The sequence below is a fragment of the Protopterus annectens genome, chromosome 9.part0, assembly GCF_019279795.1.
Source record: "Protopterus annectens isolate FY-2018-M chromosome 9.part0, PAN1.0, whole genome shotgun sequence".
Taxonomy (NCBI): Eukaryota; Metazoa; Chordata; order Ceratodontiformes; family Protopteridae; genus Protopterus; species Protopterus annectens.
The window spans coordinates 211,201,071-211,227,883 of NC_056743.1; the positions used below are offsets into that span (position 1 = coordinate 211,201,071).

A 26,813-nucleotide genomic window follows, 5' to 3' on the forward strand; every position below is an offset into this window, starting at 1 on the left:
GGCCCACATAATCACAAAAGGGTTCGCATCTAGAACAAAAGAGGTTATTGTGCCTCTCTACTCATCACTCATTAGACCCATCATAGAATACAATGCCCCCATTTGGGATGTACCTTACAAGACACCTGCAACAGCTGGAAAGGCCACAGAAGTACCTCTCCAAGAGGATTACTGGCCTCAAATAGATGCCCTATGCAGCCCGACTCAAGAAACTCCAGCTGTACCCTGTTGAATACCGCTTACTCAGAGGTGATCTCTGCCTGACATACCAGGCCATGTTCAACCCAGAATTGATGGAAATGCTCCACCTAAAAAAAAAAAAAAACAAATCCTGAAGAGCCACATGCTCTAGAGATATAAACCTCACCACAACGATAAATAGGACATGCTGGCGGGATAGATTCCTATCCCAGAGACTCCCCATGCTTTGGAACAGGATTCCAATATACATTAGGCAGAGCCCCTCACTAACACTCTTCAAGAAAAACCTTGACTGGTGGATGGGAAACAGAAAATGTACCCCAGGGATCACTGCAGTGGCCCTGCTGGACAGTGGCGCAGGGAACTAATCTAAGGGGGTGGTGAAAGCCAACACATTCTGGCTAGGCTTATATGCCCTTGGGCAGATAGCCTAGTACTTACCTATGAACCTAAGAACAAAAAGGTTAAGGAAAGAAAGTCATATGGAACAAATGATCATTTGTTCCTAAATAAAGTCATAATGGAGAACTTTAAAAAGGGGAAGAATCTAAGTATGACATGGATATACTACAAAAAAGCATTTGACAATGTCCACTCAAGCATAAGAGAATATAAAAATGTATATGATAATATCCTGCACTTTTCAATTACATTACAGTGACCATGAAACAGTGGCAAACCACTTTGTAGTTAAGACATAATTAAGGACAGATTATTATTCTAGGGATAAAAATTCAAAGGGTGCCTGTTCCAGGGTGACTCTCTGTCAACACTACACTTTTGTCTTTCCCTTAAACCATTAAGCTGTCGACTTGGCAGATTAGGTCGTGGCTACAATTTGGCTCCCAGAAAACAAGTATAAAGACTTCTCATCTTCTTTTGTAGATGATTAAAAACTGTATAGTTCATCAGATGAGGAGCCTGAAAGCACAATTGGTCAAAACTTTTTGAGATGATATCAGAATGCCATTTGGTCCTGATAAATGTGCCAAAGCAACCTTGGAACAGGAATGTGATATAAACATACTTGCGCAAGAGGGAGTTTATAAATATTTGGGAAGTGATAAAGGATTAATGATAAAACATGAACAAATGCGAATATAGCTTAGTAAGGAATATTTTAGAAGACTAAAATTAATACTGAAAACAGTGTTGACATCTAGGGACAAAGTCCAAGCTATAAACCAGTTTGTTCTTTCTGTCCCAACTTACAGTTTTAGAGTGACTGACTGGCCTCAAAAGGTGTTGGATATGTTGGACAGAAAAACAAGAAGGGGGCTTCATGGTCATCAAATGATTTATAAAATCAGTGCATACCAAGATTACATATTCCCTATTCGGAAGGAGGTATGAGCCTCCTCAAAATTGATTACATGTATAGATCTGCAATCGTGAGACTGTATACATATATGCTGACCTCACAAGATCCAAACATAGTGAAAGTTTTGAAGCATGAGGAGAATGCATCTAAGATGACTTCCCTGTTTAGTTTAGCAGAAGCATATTGGCATCAAGCGGGAATAGAAATCTAAGCGGAAGTAGATAAAAGTAAGGCAGCATCTGGATCTGCCAAAAAACAAAAGAAAGAATATAAGGTGAATGAGCAGATGAGAAGGTAAGAAATGTGAAAAATTATAAATATAGTTGCAAGTATAGAAAGCTCGTGGAACCAACCTCATGTTGATCAGGATAGAACACAGGAATGGTTAAGCAGAGGTGAATTTAAACCAAAAGATGAAAGGTTAATATTGGCAACCCAAGATAGTGGACTACATACATGTTGGTTTACAAAGTCCATTGAACATGTGGGAGATGCAGATAAATGTATGTTTTGTAAAACTGAATTGGAAACGGTCACACATCTTGTTGCTGGTTATGACATACTAATGACAGAAGGACTGCATACTGAAAGGCATAATAACATGGCAAGGCTCTTGCATTGGTGATTGTGCAAACATTGTAATGGTGAAGTAGCTGAAAAACACTGGAAACGTGGGCCACAAATCATTATAGGAAATGATAAAGCTTGTATCACAAGGGATCACCCATTATCAACAGTTCAAAAAATATATGTTTGAGAAAACCAGATATAGTAGTCCATAAAAAGGAGAAAAAAGTACATTGATCACTGAAATTGCTACACCCATTGATTAGAATGTTTTATGTACAGAGAGACACAAAGTCATAAATACCAGGATTTGCAGACAGAATTGAGAGCAGTGTGGAAGAAGGATACCCAGACAGTTCCAGTAGTAGAAGTAAAGACATTGGGTCTTATAAAAAAGAATTTACAGTTGTGCTTAGATGTGTTGCCGATACATGTAACTCTGTACAAATTGCAGGAGTCATTACTGATCACATTGTGGGTGCTGCAAAGAACACTTTTGGCCAATATCAAATATTGAAACAATACTAATTTCATAAACTTTAATCATAATTTGACTTAGGAATGAGGTATATTCCTGTCATGGTATTAGAAACTAAAAAGATTTGGAGAAATTAAAAAGAGAGTTACCAAAGGACTTTCCATTGTACTGCATGCAGGTGATGTAATACTACTACAATTTGGCAGGACTAGTGATGCAATACTGCGTACCTTGCAGGCTAGCAGCATATGAGAGTGTCTCGGTAGACTTAATACCTTCAAAAAGCTCAGTATGTAATCATGGCACAGAGCAAATGTTTCCCAACACCTTCTGACTTACTCGCCAATATCCATTTAACTCCGGCAGGAATTTACATTTACCTGGGAGTTTAGACTGACCACCCCCATGCCGTTTTTTTTTTTTTTTTTTAAATTGTTCTACAGAAACCACTACAGCTAAAGTTCTGACACTATGATAAATGTAGTAGGCATTTTTTCCTGAAGCAAGACAATCAGCAGGCAAAAACATTCAGTGGCTCTAAACTAAAATATGCCTTTACTGCCTCAAATTGATCATTCAGCGGTTCTTTTATGTAAATTACTCTTATTGAATTTTATACATTTATCTCATTTTCTTAGCTCAGTGAAAACCATTGTCCGGCACTTAAGAAGGCAAATTTGCTTGTAGTCACTGAAAGAGTTATCTTCTGTTTCATTATTTTTTACATTCTTCAGTGGGATGATTGCTATTCCAAATCCTTAAATTCAACGTCCACTGTTATCATTGTAGAACATAAACCAGTATGTCAGTTTTTGAAACTAGTACACGTTAAGTGTGGTGAAGGGGTGGAGGGGACTAAGTATTGTGGGGAGTATTGTTTTACTTTCTCTGCTGTCCAATTCCTGCTGTTGGAGTTTTGATTGCTTCTTTTGTTATTGTTTTTATAGTGACATGCAAGCATTATTGTTGTGGATATTTGAATTACTGAGTAATGATGCAACCAGGGAAGATCAAAATTCAACCAGTCTTCATTTGGTCACGTGGAATTTGCAGGGGGTGTTGTCGCCCATTAAGGTGAATGCTGTAGTGGGAAAGCTATACAAAATTCATGTGTAGATAGTTTTTTTTTATAGGAGCTTAAGATCTAAGAAGAGTGCTGTTTTGACAAAATGAACAGGTAATTGCTATCTTGTGCCCACTCCTCTAAAAATGTCATCCTAAGTTGCCATGACAAGTCAAAACATTTTATATGGATGAGCATGGTGGATGTTTTATGTCTAAACTACACATGCCCCAATGCCCAGTGGTGCTGGCTAGCATTATGACCCTAACAATGACCTAGGAATAATTAACTATATGGGTGAGAAAATTAAATCTGTTCTACAGCCTGGTATGGAGCCAATTGTTTTTTTGTGGGAGGCATCTCCCTAGCTGGAATTCCTTTGGGGGGTTGATGCTCTTTCCCAAATATTCTAAAGCCCTTAATATTTTTATAGAAGAAATCTGAGTGATGTTTGGAGACTGCTGAACCCAACAGGCTTAGATTACACTTAGGACATGGGAATTGCAAGCTGGTTAGTAAATGGGGAGATGTCTTCAGTTCTTGTATACTAGATTCACCCTGCTTTGCTTCCTGATCATGCCATTTTCACACTTAGTTATTCCCCAAGAATTATGTCAGTGAGGACTTTCATTTGAAAATTTGACCCACTTCTACTCAAATATAAGGATGCAAAGGATGAGCTTTCACACTGCACTTCAAGCTATTGAGAATTATACTCTCCTCAAGGTCTCAAGGTATTTACTACCAGGGGGGGTTAAGTCTAAGTGTAGGTTGTTTAAATGATGGGTGCAGGTAGAACACAAAAGGTTACTGAGACATGGTTAGATACCATAAGGCATGAGCTAGAGATAGTTGAAACTCTAAGTTTAAATGCAGTGACTGTTTCAACCAGGGGGTTCTTATGGCAAATTAAGAGATTTAAGAAGGAGGTAAAACAGCTTAGGTTTATTCACATTCATGAGAAACAGTAGAGAGTTAGGCTTTTTCACTGGACATGAGGGAGAACATTTAATAAGGTACTGACATGGAAGTTTAGGGAAAGGGCTAAGCAAGTACAAATTTTGGTGATTAAGGTCCACTTGGGGGCAGTACATGTTTACCAATGGCAGATAAATGGTATCATCATGAAGGCGTATGCAGGGATGGCTAATGCACCTTAACCACTGTGGGGGGGATTTCTGCATACAGTGGTCCCAATTGAGAAGATGTCCTCCTTCGTGGATCCCTCACACCTTTGGAAATTGAATGTGCCATCTTGATGTTACTGAATGGGAAAGCTCCTCAACCTGATGGGTTAGGTATAGATTTTTACAAGGAGTATCATGGCTTGCTTCTTGACCTTCTGCTGCACTTGTATTAATTTGCAACCACATTTAAGTTCTTGCCACTGCTAGTTATGAAGGGTAATGGTTATAATGCTACTAAAGCCACTCTTCAACGTGTCTAGTTATATGTCAGTTTCATTGCTGAATACAGATTTTTGCTAAGGTCTTGGTCATATGGGTGGAAATGGTAACTGACATAATAGTCCCGTGTAATAATCTGGGTTTTATCAAGAGGATACAAGGTGGTCCTGAGGCTATATGCACTTGGGTTATTCTGCAAAGGATCTGTCAAATGCAGGGTTTAGAGGCAGGTGCTTTCATCACTGACTTTGTCACTGACTTTAATAAAACCTTTGACACTGAGTTGGCAGTTCTTATAGGTTCATAGGTAGGTACTAGGCTATTGGCCCTAGGGCCTATATAAGCCTAGCCAAATGGTACCCTGGCTTTTGCCACCCAAGAAAATTATTTTCATGTGCCCTTGTCAAGCAGAGCCACAGAAGTGATCCCCGGGGTGAATTTCCTATCTCCCATCCAATCATCAAGACTTTTCTTGAAGAGTACTAATGAGCTTTGTTTGATATGGATAGGTAGTTTGTTCCAGAGTATGGAATTTATGCATTTTTATCAGTTCCCGACTGAATTTACTGGTTGGATGCAGCTGCTGTATACACATCCCTCACCTCATATTTATTCAGGTGGTATTGTTTGAGTCCTTTTTTGTTAATAGAGGGACCAGGTATGAGTGCCCTCTGTCTCCCTAAATCTTTGTATTGGTGGCCTCTGTGATAGACAGATATCTCTCAGTGAAATTTAATTCTGCCTGTATTAATGCAATGGGAAAGTGTCATCCATTTGTGACTTGGTTTGCAGATGACTGTGCTCTCTGTATAAAGAGTATGTTTTCTTCCCTTTTATAAATCTAACTCCTCCTAGCCTCAAGAAAAGGAAGCGTTGCTTGTAGCCTATGTGCAGGAGACAGTCTACGTGGGAGTATATCTTGACAGGAATATGAATAAGTAGGATGAGCACAATGTCATGCCTATTGTGGAGTATGCCACTCAGTCAGTTATGAGGTGGAAGAAGTGTCGTTTTAATATTTTTAGTGGGATCTAGTTTATCAAGCTGTTTCTTCTCACAAGTGTGTTGTTTGTGTTAAGACATTTACCACATCTGGAGTTTGCAAGGCTGAGAGGTCAATCTTGACTGGCATGGTTGGAGTCTGAGCTGGTGCTTTGTGATCTGACCGGCCCTGTACATGTAAATATACCCTCTTACAAACTTGGGATCCTGGTGGTTTGGATTTATAGGTTTAGAAAGTGATTGCTAAGGGTATTTCCAAGAAAGCCCCAGTCATTACAGTCAGAACCTTTTTGTGGCACAACCCATATATTTGGGTCACAGGGGTTCCTATTTGGTGGGACAGATGGTTTGAGCAGGGATTCTATTTCTTAAGGACATTGGGGAAGCAAATCTGGTCATGTTTAAATCTTGGGCCCAAACTGTGCTGACTTTCCTTCATTGCAGGCCCATCAGTGATGGTTATTTCAACTCAGGGATGTGGGTACAGTCTTTAGATCCAAGGCAGAATGGCTCCATGGCATCTTTCCTTTGTGGGATTCATGGCTATTTACGGTTACCTTAGGCACTGTCCAGGCTACAACCATCAAGTTAAGCTTAATTTTTTCTACATAGGACTTCTGGAAATCCTGGACTGCAGTGGGCTACCAGCCACAACTCTGAGCTGAGATACTAGATGACTAGAGGCTTCTGAGCTTCCAAAAAAACATAAGTTGCCTGTGTTTTTTTGTTCATTTATACTACTTACGGCACTTTTTTATTGCCTGCCGCCTACTTTGATACTGTATTTATATACTGTGTACTAATCAACACTGTTGTGCTGCAATTGCCTGCCTTACTGTGCCGGTTAAGTTGAATTTTATTGCTGTTTTCACTGTTTACGAAGCTCTTTTTGCTATTTTCACTGTTTAAGTATTTGCTGGTGCTTTTCACTGTTCCAAAGCAATCTGTTCTGCTTGTTCTGGTTTTTCCGCCAAGCAGTGTGTTATAATGACTGATTTGTTAGCTGTTTAAAACATTCTTTGGAGTCTCCTTGCTGATTTTCTGCTGTTTTAAACTTTTTTTTTTAGTGTCTCACTGCTATTTTTCTGCTCTGTTAAACATTTTCTATTGGTTCCCACTGAAACTAGAGTAGCAAGTAGCTGTAGCATAGTCCAGCTACAGGTTTGCTGTGTCTGAGTCTATTTGTTCTGAGCACGTTTTCCATGCGATCCTGGATTGGAAGGGGCCTTTCTGCATACTAGTGAGAAGACTGTGTTATTTGGAACCTGTCTGGCCTTTGATGGTTGGTCTAGGGCTTAGAATAAGCCAAACTTATTGGTCCTTTTGAACTTTTTATTTTTTTTTCAAGATTTTAGCTTCTGGTCCTGCATTCGAGGATTTCTGCTTGTTTGTACTAAGCTGAGCTGAGGTGGGCTACCAGCCACAACTCTGAGCTGAGATACCAGACAACTAAAGGCTTCTGAGTTTGCAAAAAAAAATCATAAGTTGCCTGGCTTTTTTTTTTTGCGCTTATTTATACTATTTGCTGCACTTTTTTATTGCCTACTGCCCACGTTAATGCTGTATTCATATACTGTGTACTAATCTACAATGTTGTATTGCAATTGTCTGCCTTACTGTGCCTGTTAAATCAAATTGTATTGCTGTTTTCACTGTTTACTAAGCACATTATGCTATTTTCACTATTTGTTAAGTATTTGCTGGTGTTCCTTACTGTTGCAAACCAATCTGTTCTGCTTTTCCTGCCAAGCAGAATTATAACAACTGATCTGTTAGCTGTTTAAAACATATTTTAGAGTCTCCTTGTTGATGTTCTGCTGTTTTAAACATTTTTAGTGTCTCACTGCAATGTTTCTGTTGTGTTAAAACATTTTCTAGTGGTTCCCGCAAAACTAGGGTAGCTAGTAGCTGTAGCATGGTACAGATGCAGGTTTGCTGCATCTGGGTCTGTTTGTAGTGGCAGTTTGTTCTGAGCATGTTTTCCAGGCCATCTTGGATTGGAAGGGGCCTTTCTGCACTCTAGTGAGAGGATTGTGTTGAGTGGAACCTGTCTGGCCCCTGGTGGTTGGTCTAGGGCTTGGAATAAACATCCTCATTGACACTTTTGAACCTTTTTAAAGTGTTTTTCAAGTTTTTATTTTCTGGTGTTTAAGGCCTGCATTTGAGCAGGTTTCTGCTTGTTTGCACATTGCACAGCATTGTGCACTGCTGTGCGATTGTGTACTATATTTGGACCAATTAATTCAACAGTTTTTCCCTTAGTTACAGCTGTAGCAAGTTAGTGTAGCCCTCACCCTTAGTACTTTTCCATTCAAAGAAATACTGCTAGTGAGCTGAAACCTATTAAATTATCAAAAAAAAAAAAAAAAAAACGGGCAGAAATATCCATCCACTGAGCTCCTACTTGATCGATCCTGAAAAGCCCTTCCTAGTGACAGTGGTCTTCAACCTAGCATTATGGATAGTTGGACCATCCTTGTTTCTATTGCCAACCTTGTTGACCTGGGTCTCTTGAGGCAGTGTAGCAATTGCCTCATTTACCCCGACAATCCTATACTAATAACTAACTCGAGTAGAGTGTGAGAGCTGTATCTACACCAAGAATCTTGAATTCATTCTCTCTCACACTCAAAACAGTAACACAGAAGAGGTTGCCAACCCATCCACTACTACACATGCACATAGTACCACTACTCATACACACAGTACGCATCCAACGCAAAAATCGACATACACGCAAGTTCTCTCAAAAAACCTGCTGAGACACCAGAGACCTCCAAAACATAAGACTGCTACAACTGACACAGTTCTCACAGCACCCGTGACACATAGCAACGCCAGTGTCTTACCTACCAAGCCTGTAAGGAAACTCAGTAGTGAGACACATAAATGTCTCACTCACCAGTTTGAGCAAGGAGAAAGTCACAGTCAACTGCCTGTCTGTCCAGTGCCAGGTTTCTTCGGATCACACATGTACTCAGGTCTCTCAACAACAAGTATCATTATGAGTCTGTCATAGTTCATGTTGGAGTGAAAGACCTGAGACATACTTCACTGGATTACATAAGGAGAGACATGATTGAGCTCTCTAAGTGCATGTTGCAGACAGGTATGCCCCTATCCTTGAGCAGCATACTACCCTCACATAGAATGATACCACAGCATAAACAAAAATGATTTATTTCAATAATTGGCTTAATTTTGGGTGTTATTCAAAGGGGATTGAGTTCCTGTCAGCCAAGGAAGCCATGGTCGACAAATCTCACTGCTTTGCAAGAGATCGCTTGCACCTGGCACTTCTAAGCTTTTGACTGCTGGCAAAAGGTCTCGTCTCCCCCATAGTGCCTTTTTTAGGCAAAGTCTCGAAAACAAACTTACCAACGTGAAATTTGCCAATAATAAGGGTCATGTTGCTAAACACTAGGAGCTTAAATCAGAAACTACACACCCTGGAAGCACTTCTATCAATGGAAGATGAAGATGTCTGTGCAGACATAGAAACCTGGTTCAAGGCCTCAGAGAGTACCCCAGCCTTGCAAGGCTGCAATGCCTTCCACACTGTCAGACAGCAAAATGAACATGTGAGAACCAAAGGAGGCAGTGCTTCTGTCTATAGTAGAGATAAATTCACCTCCCATCTAGTTATATTGGTCAACTTCATGGAGCAAGTCCAAGTTCAGGTAATGGTGGGTAAGATCTCTTCAAGTCCTAGCCAGTTAGAGATCCTTCTCCGTGGGTCGTGATGTGCATGAAGACTACTTGACCAAACTGGAGACAATCCAAATATTACCAAAAACTCTGGTTAATGGGGATTTCAATTATTCCACAATCAATTGGAAAAACTACTCTAGCCCGAACCCAGTAGTGCAAAAGTTCCTTAACTTTGTTAACTCAAACAGCCTGGAACAAATTGTTCCTACCCTGACAGAAGGAACAAACATAGTAGGTCTGGTCTTCACTAACATGTCAAATGGATGCACTACCACAACAGTCAGACCATCATTAGTTAAATCCTACAATAAATCAGTCAACCTTAACACCAGAACTCACTAAGGGTGAAATCAGACTAAAATACTTCACCAAGGCAAACTATACACTCCTACGTGAATGTATAAATTCAGAGTCCCACCCCCCTAGCTGGAAGTGGTAACTACACCGAAGCTTATACTACAGCCCTGTACAATCACTTGCATAAGTGTATAGATTAGGCTGTACCAGAAAGAATCAAAGTCAGAGCCCCAAGTAAAAACAAGCTGTCATGGTGGACATCCGGCTTCAACAAACTTTACAATAAATGCAAAAAGTTGCTGTCCATGAAAACAAAGACAAGACCCCAACAATGGGAAAGCACCCTCCTCAGACTCAACAGGCAAATAAGACAACTTGTCAAATCCTCTAAGGGCCTCTTTGAAAAAAAACTTAGCTGGCACAGCCAGGAATAAGGCCTTTTACAGCTATGTACATAGCCTAAAAAGTAGGACCTCAGCATGTGCAGAACTAGTGACCAATTGCATCAAACACACTAACCCCACAGAGATGGCAAACCTGCTAGTGGATAGGCTTGGTGAAAATTTCACCCCCCTATCCCCCCAAATTTATCACAAACTTTTCCGCATCCTCCTCCCACCCTACGTATCTGAAGAACAAATTGTTAAAGCAAGGCAAAAAAAACAGCCTCTGTGGGACCAGAGGAAATCCCAGGCTGTCTATTAAACAGGCTAAAACATGAACTAACATCACCTTTAAGTACCCTTCTCAATCATAGTCTAACCACAAGCTTTGTTCCTGCTGAATGGAGAACAGCAATAGTTATTATCCTCCCCAAAGGTGGCCTAGCAACAGACCCAGGGAATTACAGACCCATATGCCTGACCAGCCTGGTCTGTAAGGACAAGGAACATATCATTATGGACCTCATAAATAAAGATATAGGCGACCTCCAAACCCTGGATCCTACCCAATTCAGCTTTGTCAATGGCAGATCCTGCTTTTAAAGCTTGTGGATTTTTTCAAAAATGTAACCAGGGCCATTGTTGAGGACATATCTGTACACACAGATACCTCAACTCGGCAAAAGCTTTCGACAGAATCCCACACTCGGGCATTACCGATAAACTTAGCAAATTGAATGTAAACCCCTTTGTTATAAGATGATTTGCCAAGTGGCTCACAAACTGGACACACACTATCAAAGTGCGTTACTCCACATCAGCCAGCAGATCTGTTACCAGTGGGGTGCCACAGGAGTCAGTGCTGGGCCTCCTACTGTTTGGTATATACTTATCAGAAGTTCATGTCAAAGCTAAGGGGTTGTGACTGACCAAGTCTTCAGGTGACTGCAAACTGGATGCAATTACTGAATCACCAAATGATGATATTATACTCCAAGAGGGTCTTAAGCAGACCAACGACTGGTGTCTTAGTCACGGTCTCAAACTGAATGCAAAGAAATGCATCATCATTTCCTTTGGCATAAACAGTGTTCCTTCACACTATCAAATCAACAACAAAACCTTAAGTACCCACAAAGTGGTAAGGGACTTGGGTTCATAAGTTGACCGTGACCTTAACTTTGACCACCATTTGTGTATTGTAGTAAGGAAGGCTTTCTGCATCGCACACTTAATTAGTAAGGGCATCACCTTGACAGCAAAAGAGGTTATAACCCCTCTACTTGGCACTAATCTGGCCCATAATTGAGTATAATGCCCCATTCGGCATGTACCGTACAAAGTGCAACTAACTCTGGGCAAAACTGCAATCTAAATTGTAGCTTGCTACAGATCCCCCACCATGCCCCAGGATTCCCACTCCTCTTTTCTTGATGTACTGGAAAATATTAGGGTTCAACCAAACACCCCAATAATGGGTGACTTCAACTACCCCACCATTAACTGGGAAAACTACTCGTGTACCAACTCCTTATCTCAACGCTTTCTGGAATTCATAAACTCTAATGCCCTAGATCAACTTATCCACACCCCCACCAGGGGCAACAATATCCTAGACCTAGTTATTACCAACATGAGTAACCAGTGTTCCACACCTGAAGTCAACTCCTCGTTGGTCCGATCCGACCATAAGCTTATCACCCTTGATATCCACATCCCGCCCCACCCCCATTAAGGAAACCACAGTAAAAAATTCTCCTTGCTTCTTAAGACAGAAGTGGTGAACTTCATGACACCCATGCAGATGGACAATACAGTTACAAGTGCTGAAGCCTACACAAATACACTCTATAAGCACTTACATGAGTGCATGGATCGTGCTATCTAAAACAGAACCAAGACACTATCCTCCAAAAAAAGGAAGCCAATCTGGTGGTCCCCTTCTTGTACAACAGAAGGAAGAAATTGTTGCAAAAGAGAATAAAATCCCATGAGTGGAGGAGCTCCCTGGTCAGCCTCAGTAAGAAACTGAGATCCCTTATAAGATCCTCCAAAGCTAGCTACAAAAACAAAATCGCCACTAAATCCAAGGACAATGACAAAGCATTCTATAGCTATGTCAAGAATCTAGATGGCAACACCCAGATCTGCTCTGAGTTACAGCACAAAGGCACGAAAATTACAGAACCAACTGATATTGCCAACATCCTGGCAGATCGGTTCAATGCTAACTTTACCCCCTAAAGAGCCTATATCTATACAGGAAGAATGCAGAGTCCATGTAATCACAAGTATGCAGGTAAAAGCTGCAGTCTCTAAAGCCAAAAACACAGCATCCATGGGACCAGACAACATCCCAGGCTGCGTTTTACATGAACTTCAGAACGACCTGCCCCCCCACTTAAGCACCATGTTCAATAATAGCCTCGCAGCAGGCTTTGTGCCCACTGAATGGCACACAGCAACAGTTATCCCACTCCACAAAGGGGAGTCACCACTGATCCCAGGAACTATCGACCTATTAGCCTGACGAGACTGGTCTGTAAGGCCATGGAACATATCATCATGGAACTCATAAACAAAGACATTGGTAACCTCCAAACTCTGGATCCCACCCAGTTCGGGTTTGTGAAAGGCAGATCATGCCTCCTGAACCTGATAGACTTCTTTGAGGCAGTCACCAAAGCCGTGGATGAGGGTAAGGTGGTTCACACAGCCTATCTTGACCTCACCAAGGCTTTTGACACCATCCCCCATTCTGTAATTATAGCTAAACTCACTAAACTAGGTATAAATCCCTACATCACAAGATGGGTTGCCAACTGGCTCACTGACAGAACCCACACTTTAAAAGTTGCAGACTCCAAATCTGACCTCAAAGCAGTGACAAGTGGAGTACCACATGGTTCTGTCCTGGGACCTCTCCTGTTTGGTATCTACCTCTCTGAAGTACAGGCTAACACAGAAGGCCTCTGGCTAACTAAGTTCGCAGATGACTGCAAACCTAGGAGCCATAGTCAAGTCCCCAAATGATGTGGACATCCTACAGAAGGGCCTCACTGAGACAAATGTCTGGTGTCAGAGCCATGGTCTCAAGCTCAGTGTCAAAAAGTGCAGTCTCATCCCCTTTGGTAAAAACTCTGTACCCATGAACTACAACATAGGCAACAATCTACTTAACACTGAATGCATGATAAGAGACCTTGGGACCCAGGTGGACAGTAGTCTCACCTTTGATAGTCACATTGCCACAGTAGTCAGGAAGTCCTTCTATGTGGCACACCTCATCATAAAAGGGTTCTCATCCAGGAAAAAAGAGGTCATTGTTCCCCTTTACTCGTCACTCATTATAGAGTACAATGCCCCTTTTGGAATGTACCTCACAAGACATCTGCAGTAGCTGGAAAGGCCACAGAAGTACCTCACAAAGAGGATTACTGGCCTCAAACAAATGCCCTTCACTGACCGCCTCTAAAAACACCAGCTTTACTCTGTAGCATATCGCCTACTCCGAGGTGATCTCTGCCTAACATATAAAGCTATTTCAAACCCAGAGCTGTTGGACATGCTACACCTAAAGAAATCCCAATCCCTCTGAGCTACATGCTCTAGGGACCTAAACCTTGTCACCACAATAAACTGGACACTCTGGAGGGATAGATTCATGTCCCAGAGACTTCCTATACTCTGGAACAAGCTACCCATCTATGTCAAGCAAAGTTCTTCATTAGCACTCTTCAAGAAAAATCTTGATGAGTGGATGGGAAATAGGAAATACACCCCAGGGATCATTTCTGTGTGTCTGCTCGACAGCGGCGTAGGAAAATAACTTTCTTGGGTGGCGTAAGCCATGAAACCTTGCTGGCTAGGCTTACATAGGCCCTTGGGTCAATAGCCTAGTACCTACCTATGAACCTGTGAACCTATGAACCTATAAACACCAGAAGCAATTGGAGAGACCTCAGAGGTTTCTAACAAAGAAGATCAAGGGACTCCAGCATGTGCCATACACTGACAGACTAAAGTCCCTGTCACTTTACTCTGTATCATGTAGACTTCTTAGGGGAAGACTTATGCCTGGCCTAGAGAGCAATCTCAGACCCAAACCTAATGAACTTGCTGTATATACATAAATCTAGAGGGGTAGGGCCACCCATTCCAGGGACCTAAATATGACCTGTGACTTAAATGGGACATGCTGGAGGGGCATATTTATCTCTCAGCAACTGCCATATCTTTGGAATAGGCTACTATTCATGTGAAACAGAACACCTCTAGACACAGTTCAAAAGGAACCTGGACGAGTGGCTGGAGCACTGTAAATTCTTACCGGGAATGGCACCCACAACTCTCCTGGGAATAGGCAGTCATTACTAAATGCACTCTTGGGTATTAACTAACATTTCCATGGCATTACATTGGGATGAAACGGCTAGACTTGAAATGACCTCTGGGTTGATAGCCAATAACCTCTTGTGATCCTATTGTGTGTGGTTGTAAATGCATTACTTGGATCACTGGAATCATATTTTGGAGTGCACACACACACACACACACACACACACACACACACACACACACACACAGAGTAGTTCAAATGTTTAATGACTGTGTGCAATGTCAGATGACCTCTTTTGTCTAGGTGTACTTTTACCAAGCTACTGCTTCACTGGCAACTTTCACTTGTGGTGATTAGGTTCATAGGTTTATACTAGGCTATCTGCCCTGGGGCATTTACAAGCCTAGCCAGAGTGTGTTTGGCTTTTGCCACCCTTTTAGATCAGTTTACTGTGCCTCTGTAGAGTAGGTCACAGATGATAGCCCTTTTAAGGTCAGTTTACTGTGCCCCTGTCTAGCAGGGACACAGAAGATGTCCAAGGGGTGAACTTATGATCTCCCATCCACTCATCAAGATTTCTCTTGAAGAGGGTCAGTGAGGGGCTCTGCCCAACATGGACTGGGATTCTGTTCCAGAGTGAGGGCAGCCTCTGGGATATGAATCTGTCCCTCCAGCATGTCCTATTTATTTCTGTGCTGAGGTTTAAGTCCCTGGAGCATGTAGCTCTAAGGGATTTGGATTTCCTGAGGTGGAGCATGTCCATTAATTCTGGGTTGGACATGGCTTTATACGTCAGGCATAGATCACCTCTGAGTAGGCGGTAAGCAACTGAGTAGAGCTGGAGTTTCTTTAGCCTAACTGCATAGGGCAGCTGTTTGAGTCCCTTGATCCTCTTGGTGAGGTACTTTTGGGGCCTCTCCAGTTGCTGCAGGTGTCGGGTAAGGTACATCCCAAATGGGGCATTGTATTCAATTATGGGCCTGATGAGTAGAGGGGCACAAGACCTCTCTTGTTCTGGATGTGAGCCCTTTCTTGATAAGGTGGGCTATATAGAAGGTCTTTCTAACCACTCTGGCAATGTGATTGTTAAAAGAGAGGTTTCTATCTACTTGGGTCCCCAAATCCCTAATTACTTCTTCCGTACTTAATGGATTACCACCTATGTGGTAATTTGTGGGCACTTTGTTTTTCCCGAAGGGGATGACTATGCACTTTTTGGCATTTAGCTTAAGGCCATGGCTCTGGCACTAGTTATCTGTCTCTGTGAGACCCTTTTGGAGGATGCTTGTGTCAGCCGGAGAGTCGATTATGGCGCCTAGCTTGCAGTCATCTACAGACTTGGTCAGCCATAGTCCTCCCGTATTAGCCTGTACCTCAGAGAAGCATATACCAAACAAGAGAGGTCCCAGGACTGAGCCTTGTGGGATGCCACTTGTAACTGGTTTGGAGTCTGACATGGCACCTACAATACTGACCATGTGGATTCTATCCCTGAGCCAGTTTGCAACCCATCTTGTGACATAGGGGTTGATATTTAAGCTGGTGAGCTTATTTATGATGCCCGAGTGGGGTATTGTGTCAAAGGCTTTTGTGAGGTCCAGGTAGGCCATGTGGACTACCTTCCCTTCAACTATGGCCTTGGTAACTGTTTCAAAGAAGTCGACCAGGTTCAAGAGGCAAGATCTGCGCTTAACAAAGCCGAATTGGGTGGGATCCAGTGTCTGGAAGTCACCAATGTCCTTGTTTATGAGTTCCATGATGATACGCTCCATGGCTTTGCAGACCAGACTAGTCAGGGTTACAGGGAGATAGTTTCCTGGGTCTATTATGGCACCACCTTTGTGGAGCGGGACCACTGTTGCTGTTCGCCATTCCTTGGGTATATATCCTGTAGCAAGGCTGAGATTGAACAGTGACTTTATGTGAGGGTTTAGTTCTTCTTGGAGCTCGTGTAAGACACAGCCCGGGACACCATCTGGTCCCATCGATGCTGTGTTTTTCGCTTTGGAGAGGGCAGCTCTCACCTGTGCATTTGTGATGTCAGGGAGGCTACATTCTGTTGGGATAGACATTTGGTCTTTTGGGGGGGGGGAGTTTGCACTGAACCTGTCTGCCAGGATGTTGGCAATGTCTGTGGGATCAGTGTATTTTCTGTCATTTTGTACTAACTCAGAGCATATCTGGGAGTTGCCCCCCAGATTCCTGACGTAACTAAAGAAGGCCTTGTGATTACCTTTACTGTCTTGTGCAATGTTTCTTTCGAAGCTGGCCTTAGATAATTTTATGAGGGATCATAGTTTCTTGCTAGTACTGATCAGAGATGCCTTCCCTTTTTGGGATTTTGCTCTATCATGTAGTAGCTTCCTCCTTCTGTTGTATAGCTTATTTATGGCTGGGGTCCACCAGACTGGTCTCTTGCCTTTGGAGGAGTGAGTCTTGGTTTTATTTGGGATAGCACAATCCATGCATTCCTGTAGGTATCCATAGAATACATTTGTAAAGGATTCTGCTGTTTGGGCAGTATTTTCCACTGGCCCGGTGGCTTTGAAGGATTCCACCTCGGTTTTGAGAAGTGTGAAATTTGCTTTTGAGAAATTTTTCACTGTGATTTCCTTGGCTGGGGGTGGGGATGGGATATGGATGGTACAGTGAGATTAATTTATGGTCTGATCTTACCAATGAGGGACATACCTCTGGTGTGGAACATAGAGTCCCCATGTTGGTGATGACTAGGTCCAGTATGTTATCCCCTCTTGTGAGAGTGGTGACCAGTTGTTCCATAGCATTTGAGTTTATAAATTCTAGGAACCATTGGGCAAGGGTGTTGGGGCTTGAGTAGTTTTCCCAGTCGATGTTTGGGTAGTTGAAGTCACCCAGTATTATTGCGTTTGGAGAGACCTTCATATTCTCCAGTGTTCTCAGGAAGGCCAAGTGGGGTTCCTGAGATTAATGGGGATTAATTGCTGCCAGTGTATGCTTACACTGTCAAGGCCCAAGGGCTACATATCTTTTATGGAACTGCCCACAGGCACATAAGCTATGGAAGAATCTGCAAGATGGTGTAGCGTGGGCACTCCCTCTTCCTTTAACTCTTCTGATATTAAGTTTTGGTTGTTTTGCTTGGCTTCTGATGAGGTTCAGCTGTATAGCACTGCTTATAGCACTACTGTTATAATTATAACAGTAGTGTGTATCTTTTTATTGTTTTTGTTTGCACAATGGAAAACTGTAAATGCAATATAGTATAAACACTTTCATAAGTTTCTCTATAAATTAAGTGGTCTCATGCAGCCATTGACATGAAGATGTGGTTTGATTTAAGTGTTTTTTTTTTCACTTATAAAGTTTGCATTGTTAAGTGATATGTCTTCTTGCAATAGTATTTAAGTTGGTTGCTTCAGACTGTGTCCTCCATTAAAAACCAGCAGCACATTTATTATGATGTAGTTGACTTTGTTATTGCTATATAGGTGGACATTAATTTTTTTCTCTAATAAAGTTTGTTTATGCATTAAAAAAGAAAAAAATAAATAATATAAAAAACTATGCATACGCAGAGTAAATAAATAAAACACACATTGAAAATCAAGTTCTTAGGTTCATTTAGTTTGTCAGCCCTATCTATGAAACCATTTCCTCTTCATTAATAACTGTGACTTGCCAGTAGAGATGAGGGCCTCTTTCCTTCTCAACACACTCACATACAAACTCATTAATGAATATTATTGTGACCCACTCTAGAAACTCCTGCAGTTCATGAACTGCTAATACTCCCTGAGGTGACATGCTAGTAACTTACTGACGCATCCCCCTTTTACACTTGTCATTACTGAAAAATTATTTTCCCAAATTATCCACTCTTCATTGGAATAACCTCTTCCCAGACATGAATGGCTCCACTCCACTAGACAGCTTTCACAAATCCCTCAGAAACACAGTAAGGATAACAACTATGTCACTGCTTTGATAAGAAAGGATAATACAACTGTAACTCTTCCCTTATGAACTTCTAACAATGATATCTCTAATATTGCCTGTACTGATGCAAATGTCCCTACATAATGGCAAGACGTACTTATACAAATTGCTTGGACTAATAATATCTACATAGTGTAAATACTCATCTGTTTCAAACTCTACTGCTGTTCGCTGTTTATTTACAACTGTTACACCTGCTTACTTTCCACACAGCAGCATCTTTACCTCCTCACTCCCTTGACAAGCCAAGCAGGTACGTACATAATTATGACCCTTATTATTACTCTTCTTTAATGATGTTAGCTTAGTTCTGATGAAGGGTGAAAATATTGATTGACTTTACTTGTCTTTACAAAGATCTCTTGCTGCTGTTTGTTCATTTTGTGAATTCTGATGTATGGTGTGCACATTTTCTGGACTGTACTTTGTTGGAATATGTAACTCCGGTTGCTGCTTTGTCGTAATTAATTGCATTTCATGTTCTTGTTTGTATCATTTATATTCTGTGTTATTGTATGCCATTTAGCCTGGGTCATCTCTGAAAAGGGTCCTTGGATCAGTATGCTTACCCAGATAAATGTTATAAATAAAGAAAGAAAAGAAAAGTGTCCCCAGTCACTACTTGATATATGAACTTTTCTTCCTTCCCCTATCTCCAGTTTGTAATCCCCCATATTATTATATGCATTCTCTCTTCTTTGTACTATGTTGCCTCTTCCATTTTTCATAAAAAGACTTCATGAGATGAAATTGATGCTGATGAAATAGGTGAAGATTAACAGTGTTGATGACCATCTGAAAATTCCCTTTACAAATATTTCTGGAGTATGTCCTATACAATAATGTGAAGATCCTTTCATGATGTTTCTTAACCCTTATCTTTGGGTTGACTGCAGACATGGACAGCCTTGGGCATAGGCCTGCTAGGCAGTTGCCTAGAGCACCACTCATTTTTGTAGGGGTGTATTTCAGATGCTTATTTGTTTTTTTTTACAATAAAAATGGTGTTTCTTTACAATAATAAATATCATAAAAATGCACCTGAGAGGTGATAGCAGCATCCAAGGGAATAGCTTTGCCTGTTCTATTTCTTGGCCTCTTGCTTATCACAAACACTATCTACCCAAGAATTGGGTAAATCAGGGGTGGAAGAGGGCAAGAAGTTAACAAATTCAAAAAGGTGCAAAGAGAAACCTTAGAGATGTCATGAGTTAACTTTTTTTTCCCTCATTACTAGCAGACAACCAGTTTGCTGGGATGGCTGGGGGTGGCTATTCCAAAGCTGCCCCTGATTTTGCAGAACAAGTCTGATTTTGCTTGCCCTGTCCCTCGGTATTCCTCTCAACAATATGCATTATTTCCTTATACTTTTGGTCTGTTCCAAGTAACATTTGTGCTTTACTAGCAAATCAGTGAGGACCAAAGTCATCAAATAATGACAGATATTTAAGTTTTAGAATCTGTAACCTTCAGGAAAAGCATGTTAATGTTTGTTTGTGTCTTTCGGCTTTTCCCAGTTAGGGGTCGCCACAGTGGAACTCTGGCCCGCTAATGATTGGCAGTAGATTTTTATGTGCTGAGTTGCCGTTGCCAGCCCAGACGCACAACCTTCAACAAAGGTATGCCCATTCATGCATGCCTCCACACAGAAGACGCTCTAGCTGAGAATCAAACAGGACAACGTCTTACTGTGAGGCGACAACGCTACCGCAGCACCACCACCGCAGTTCTAATGTAAACCTGCTATTCTAGCAACTTTCTAAGTCTATAAGAACATTATTCAAAGTCTGCCATGATTTTGACCATTTATCCCTCTATTATATTTGTCTTTGTCCATATCTGTTGTGATAAGAGGTTAAGAGGCATGTTACTCACATTTTTTCATTTACAATAAATCACTAAGGATTACAGTCAGATATAGTTTATATATATATATATATATATATATATATATATATATATATATAGTTGTATGCTTCTTTTCTCTTAGAAAGAAAATATTTATTGATGCAAAACATGTTGTACTAGTAACTACATGAATCTGAGTAACAGAAAAATGATGGCTTCTCTTTTTTGAGGGGGGTATGACTTCACAGGATTACTATTATTTGTATGAAGGATCTTTGAATATTTGAATGCATGGCATGTTTTTCAGCAGAACAAAGCTAAAATGCATGGCTGTCATTTTTGAATAAAGATGATGATGTGGGGTGTTAGCTGTCTGCAGAAAGTAACTGACCCTCTTGTTATTTTCTCATTTTAAAGAGTTACTGACTGGGTTTGCATAACAAGTGAGCATTTATAAGATTACTGTGATTTATGTGAAGCAACTTGGAATACTTTAATGTGTCACTACTATGTCCATGGATCAAAGCTGAACTACAATACACTGATGTCAATTTTGGCTATAAATGCTGTGTGGCATGACCTGTAGAAAATAGCTGACACTTCTGTTTTCTCAGTTTAAAGAGCTACTATCTGGCTTTGCAGGACTAGTGTGCATTTGCATTTTTAACATGATTTTTATGATTCTACTTGGAATACTTTTAGTGTGTAGCTACTGTTTGCATGGAAGTTCAATACAGTACATGGCCATCAGTTTTTATCACAATAGTCTGTAGTGCACACAGAATTACTTCCTTGTGGAAATTGGAGATGATTCCTGAAAAGTATCTGACCTCTTGTTTTTGCTCACTATCTGACTTTCAGGACTAGTGTACATTTGTTACAAGTAAAATGGACTAGTTAATTGGACATCTGAGATTTGTATCAAATAAGATGGACTAGTTTATTGGACATCTGAGATGCCCACACTCAAAGCAGCTATAAGTGTTGATACTGACTGTAGAGGAAAGTGACTAGCTGCTTGCTGTTGTTTGCTTATTATTCCAGTGTTGCAAGACTAATGTGAAATGTGAGAAGCAACCTGGAACTTTAATTTGTGGTGACTCTCTGCATAGCACAAAGGTGAAGTACATACATAGACCTCCTCTTCTGTCAAAATCAGATGTTTGAATTATACATTGAAGTGGCTAAAATTGCCTTGTGGGGTAGGGCTAGCTGGATGAAAGTAACTGACCTGCTAGTGATAAGGCATAAAATCATTGCAGAATCTGGACCTTCAGAGCTGATGAAGGCATTAGTAGTGGACTCTGTCTGGAATCCCACCTAGTCCAAAACCAGTACTTCTCAGAGGTGTATGTAAGAGGTCATTATAAGTTTTTTTGGGTGGAGACTGGTGACAGTGCACTTATTTCTTTAATTTTCTTCCCAAAAATGTAGGTGTGCACAGGTCACCATAGTTTATGTTTGTCTGGGAACAGTGTTGTCATTATTTCTTTAACTTCCCCTCACCAACTTCAGAGGTGTGCACAGAGGCTCACTATAGCGTATAAAAGGAGCAGTGTGATGTCTAAGAGTAACAACTTGGAAACATTACTGCAGTCATTTTTTCCTCACATCATCATAAGTATATACAAGTGGCTGTCTTTTTGTGAAAATGTGAGTATTCATGCTGTTTATATGTCTGGCAATAACAAATGTTGTAATATGTTATGCTATATTTTGCTATGTTTTTTTTTCATCCCAGTCTGACAGAGGGATACACACTTTACACAGACTGTGGCTGTCTTTTAGGGGTAGGGTGAGGAGGCATGCTGTATATACATATGAAAGCAGCTACTTGAAATATATATGACTGAGGGCATTTGTGTCTTCACTTTCATCCAAGTCTAACACCAGATGAGAATACACAGATGATGACTGTTTTTTGGAGGGGGAGGGTAGAAAGGCAGGCACAATTATCAGATATGATTTATAGATTCTTGCAAACATTTGCCTTCTCAGCTTGTTTTGAACTGTTAATTTGTCTGTTTTGATTATTAAGCCTTGAACATAACTTATCTCTTCTTGAAAATAAATAAATGAATAAGCGAATGAATAAATAAGATTGAAGTTCCTGCCTTACAGTTTTTGTTCAGGCTGTCAATAAATCAAAAGTTTAGATGGGAAAAGCTCCAAAATGTAACTTAGCACCATGATGTCTTTTTTGTGACTTTAGGCAGTTACTTCCTTTCCATTCAGTCTTCGTTACTCATGGTCTATTGATACAGGAAAAAACAAAGTTAAAAGAATAGCAGTGAAATTCTTTACTTAATTATGATTTTTGTTCAGGCCATCATTTGATCGCAAGGTTGAAAAAAAGGTCTAAAATGCACCTCCAGCATTTAGAACATCCATGGCTTATAGGAGCCTAATAGCTCCAAGATTCCCAGCATAACTCAGTTATTTCCTCCACATTTAGTACAGTGCAGACTTGGTCAAGTTAGGGTGTGTTGAAAGGATGTAGGAAAAAGCAAAGTTGTAGAGTAACACTGAGTTTCTTTCCTTAATCAAGATTATTGTTCATACCATCACTGGTTATTTTAAAAAAAAAAAAACTTCACCTCAAAACATCTAGAACCCTCATGGCATTTGGGGGCCTACTAGTTCCCAGAACCCAACCGTATTAAACATGCATCCTTTATAGTTATTACATTGCAGTCACGGTGTGTCAGAATCAATTGAAATGTTCTAGGAAACCTGGAGAGTAAGACTAAATGTCTTTCCTTAATCAGGATTTTTTCAGGCCATCACTGGATGAAACAGGTTGTTTAAAAAAAAACTCTTAACAGTACCTTGGAGCATATACGACCTGCCATGGCTTGGCTTAATGCAGTTATTTCTTTCACAATTATTGGACTGCAGTCCTGCCTAGCTATGATGTGCTAAATGAATGAATTAAGAAACAATTCTGAGAATTAAGACAAGAAACAAAAGAAAAAAGCAATCTGGATGATGTTAGGCCAGAATGGGGGTACAGACTGGCACTGGGTGATGTGCATGGAGAGGAGGGGAAGTGGGCAGTGGAGGGCAATATGGAGCTTTTTGTCTAGGGTGCCAGTTCATCTATGGCTGTAGGGTTCATCTTACACACACATGTGCATGCACAAACCCACACACACACACACACACACACACACACACACACACACACACACACACACACACACACAGTCCTGTAAAATGCTTTTAGCTCTGATCAGAAAACAGTATAAGAAGAATGATCTTTAAGAAAAGAAGAGAGGTATTCCCACAGTTTGGGACAAAACACTGAGAAAGTATGGTCTGTGTACTGAAGCTTTTTTTTGGGGAGCTTGGAGGAGAAGAGGGTCCAAGTGGTTAACATTTCTAAGGTTGTATGCTTGTGCATCTCTGAATAGTCTGGTGGCTACTGGGGTGAAGATCTCTTTTTTGATAGATTTAAAAACTGGTAGCCAGTTACATTTTTCAATGGTTTTGCAGTAGTGTTCCTTTCTTGGGGAGAGTGATGAATCTGCATGTGGTGTCTGAGATGTGTTTAGAGGCTGCATAAACCATATTCTAGCTGAGCCAGTAAAATAACTTTACCAATCATTCCTACACAAGCTGGAGAAAAAATAGGGAGATCTTATTAGCCCATAATAGTAGAGGATTGATTTTTTTGTCTGTGTAGTTCAGGTGGAGATGGGAATTTAGGAAGGTGTACTCCAGGTGAACGCATGCATTCCATTCACACTTAGAATAGGGGTGAAGAAAGGCATTAGCTTTGTTTATAATTTTGTTATGAAATTTATGTAGAATTATCTTTAATGTTACTCCAGTTGGCAGCTTATACAATCCGTAGCATGTATATGCTTCTTTTGTCATAGTAAATAGCAGAAAAAAAAAGTATAAGGATGCCATTCTCTGGTCACTAAATGCCACTCTGGATCCCCCCATCCTTCATTAACTTCCTGCACCTCTGTCTAGATGTTTGGGATCTCGGTGTTTGCCACCATTCTGGTATGTCAATTCAGACAGACTAATTTTTGAGTATAGTGGTAATACAGTGTAGATCTTCCAAGTGTATTCATATATTTGCCTTACAGTACTTTCTTATCATATACTAACATGCAAATATCTTTTTGTCTATAACTGCACCTCAGAAGATGAAATATGATTATGGTTTGCATATTTGATTTTTTTTGCTAAGTGTTTAGCACTTCACATTAAAATATCTGGTCTAATATGTAGTTCCTGTATTATTGTCTTTGATTAGAATGCTGACAGGGCAACATCTGCTAAGCTGCAGCTGAATTTCTTTTTTGCTTTCTATAGTGATCCAATATAGTTTTACCACTATTTTTGTTGCGGCATTTCCACTGGCGCCATTGCTTGCCCTCCTGAATAATATTATTGAGATTCGACTGGATGCAATTAAGATGCTCAGGTTTAATAAAAGGATAGTTCCTAAAAAGGTCAATGACATAGGTAAGAGTTGTATTTTAATGTTGCTACAAAATAGTTCAATGAGACATTACATATCTTATCGTATGTGTTTTACTTTTCTGGTTTATTGTTCTACCAGTGTTTTTTTTTTCAGATAGTCTTTTTAATTCTTTTATCACTGGGTATAAATATTAAACTCTTACTGATCTCCTTTTGATTGGTCAGAATAATTTCTGTGACTACCAGTAAGCACATGCTGTTTGTTATTTACAGCTGAAAGTAGAAAGTGTTTTACAATCAGCCATGAAACAACTGTTGCTTGGTAAAGAGCATTACCTGCTAAGTAGTAGCAGATTTGTTGTAAATGAATATTAATTAGAGACTGTTAAATAAAATAATTAGATATACATACAGATGAACATGATTATTTTTGTATTTGTTCGATTGTTTATCCTTGTATATGAGCAAAACTCCTGAATCCAAGTTATCTGAACTTACTTGATCAGGGGAATATTTCAGCATATTTGGCCCGGATTTTGCAGTTTACATCGCTTAGATGAAGCCTGTTTTAGCCTCATACCACATTTTTTATGATCAAGTGTAGAATATCGAATGATGAGCAAGAAAAGTTATACCTTTGCTTAAATATTAATATTTTTAATAGAAAGACATTTTACTGTTCCGTTGTGCATTCAGTAAGGATCAGTCATTAAAGGCAACCTTCTGACACTAAAAAATAAATAAATAAATAACAAAGGGTCACTCCTCCAAAGGCAAACGAAAACTTTAATATGTGAGTGCTTTCATACACTTAAATCAAGTGAACTTCTTCAGACAAATTCAAACAGTAAAACCCTTCCTTATATAACCTTAAAATCACATGACCAGTAAAATGCATTGCATTACAAGTTTAAAACTAGTTGTTAAAAGGCTATTTATAAAGATATTCACATATATTTTAAAGGAATTTTAAGCACAAAGTGAAACATTATTAATATATAAAAACAGTCAAAAAGATGCATCCATACAAACCAATAAGTACATAAAATATTATCATATAAAAACATTCTATATTGAATTTCAAATTCATTCAACGTAATAAACTTTTAAGTTTGAGTAAACACATAACAGAATACTTTTCATTAAGTCCTGGATAACTATGTGCATTCAAAGTAAGTTGCCACAATAACTCTTGTCTTTCAAGTAAAAGGGATGTATGCCCACCTCTAGGGCTCTCCATCACCTGGTCAATTACCTTAAATTTAAAGTGGTGTCCAGGGTTGTCTCTAATGTGGTTGGCCAAAGCATTATTTTCCTCTGTTTCTAGTTATACTATAAATGTGTTCATAGATCCTTTCTTTGAACCTACGATCGGTTTTGCCGATATAAAATGCCAGACAGAGTTGACATCTTGCCACATATACCACGCTTTTAGAGTTAGTCATATCTAGCAGTGAGCAAAAAATGCCTATTAGCAATTGTATAGTCCCTACCTATATCTGTGTAACTGCAATAGGTACATGCTTCACATTTAACCATTTCTGGGTTCCTGTTGTACAGTTTATGCTCTTTCTCCAATGTATTTTTTAAGTTGGCTCCTTTTCTATACAAAATTCTTGGTAGGGCACCCAATTTAGATCTAAGATCTGGGTATTCCAAAAGGATACACCAGTTTTTTAACAGGGTGCCCCTCAGGAGTGGCTAGGGTCAACTGGTGCCCTCGGCAAAAGGGCTCCACGGCACCCCCCCAACACCACCCAGTGCCCCCATCCTGGTCTA

The 26,813-nt window shown here is 40.2% G+C and overlaps 1 protein-coding gene across 1 annotated transcript in view; it reads left to right on the forward strand.

Annotated features, from left to right (window-relative positions):
• ANO9 (anoctamin 9) overlaps positions 1-26,813 on the forward strand; it is a 567,237-nt gene that overhangs the window by 468,514 nt on the left and 71,910 nt on the right. Inside the window, exon 16 of the mRNA XM_044082760.1 lies at positions 24,924-25,076. Within this exon, the coding sequence (XP_043938695.1) occupies positions 24,924-25,076 (153 nt within the window). The remainder of the gene's footprint in view (positions 1-24,923; positions 25,077-26,813) is intronic.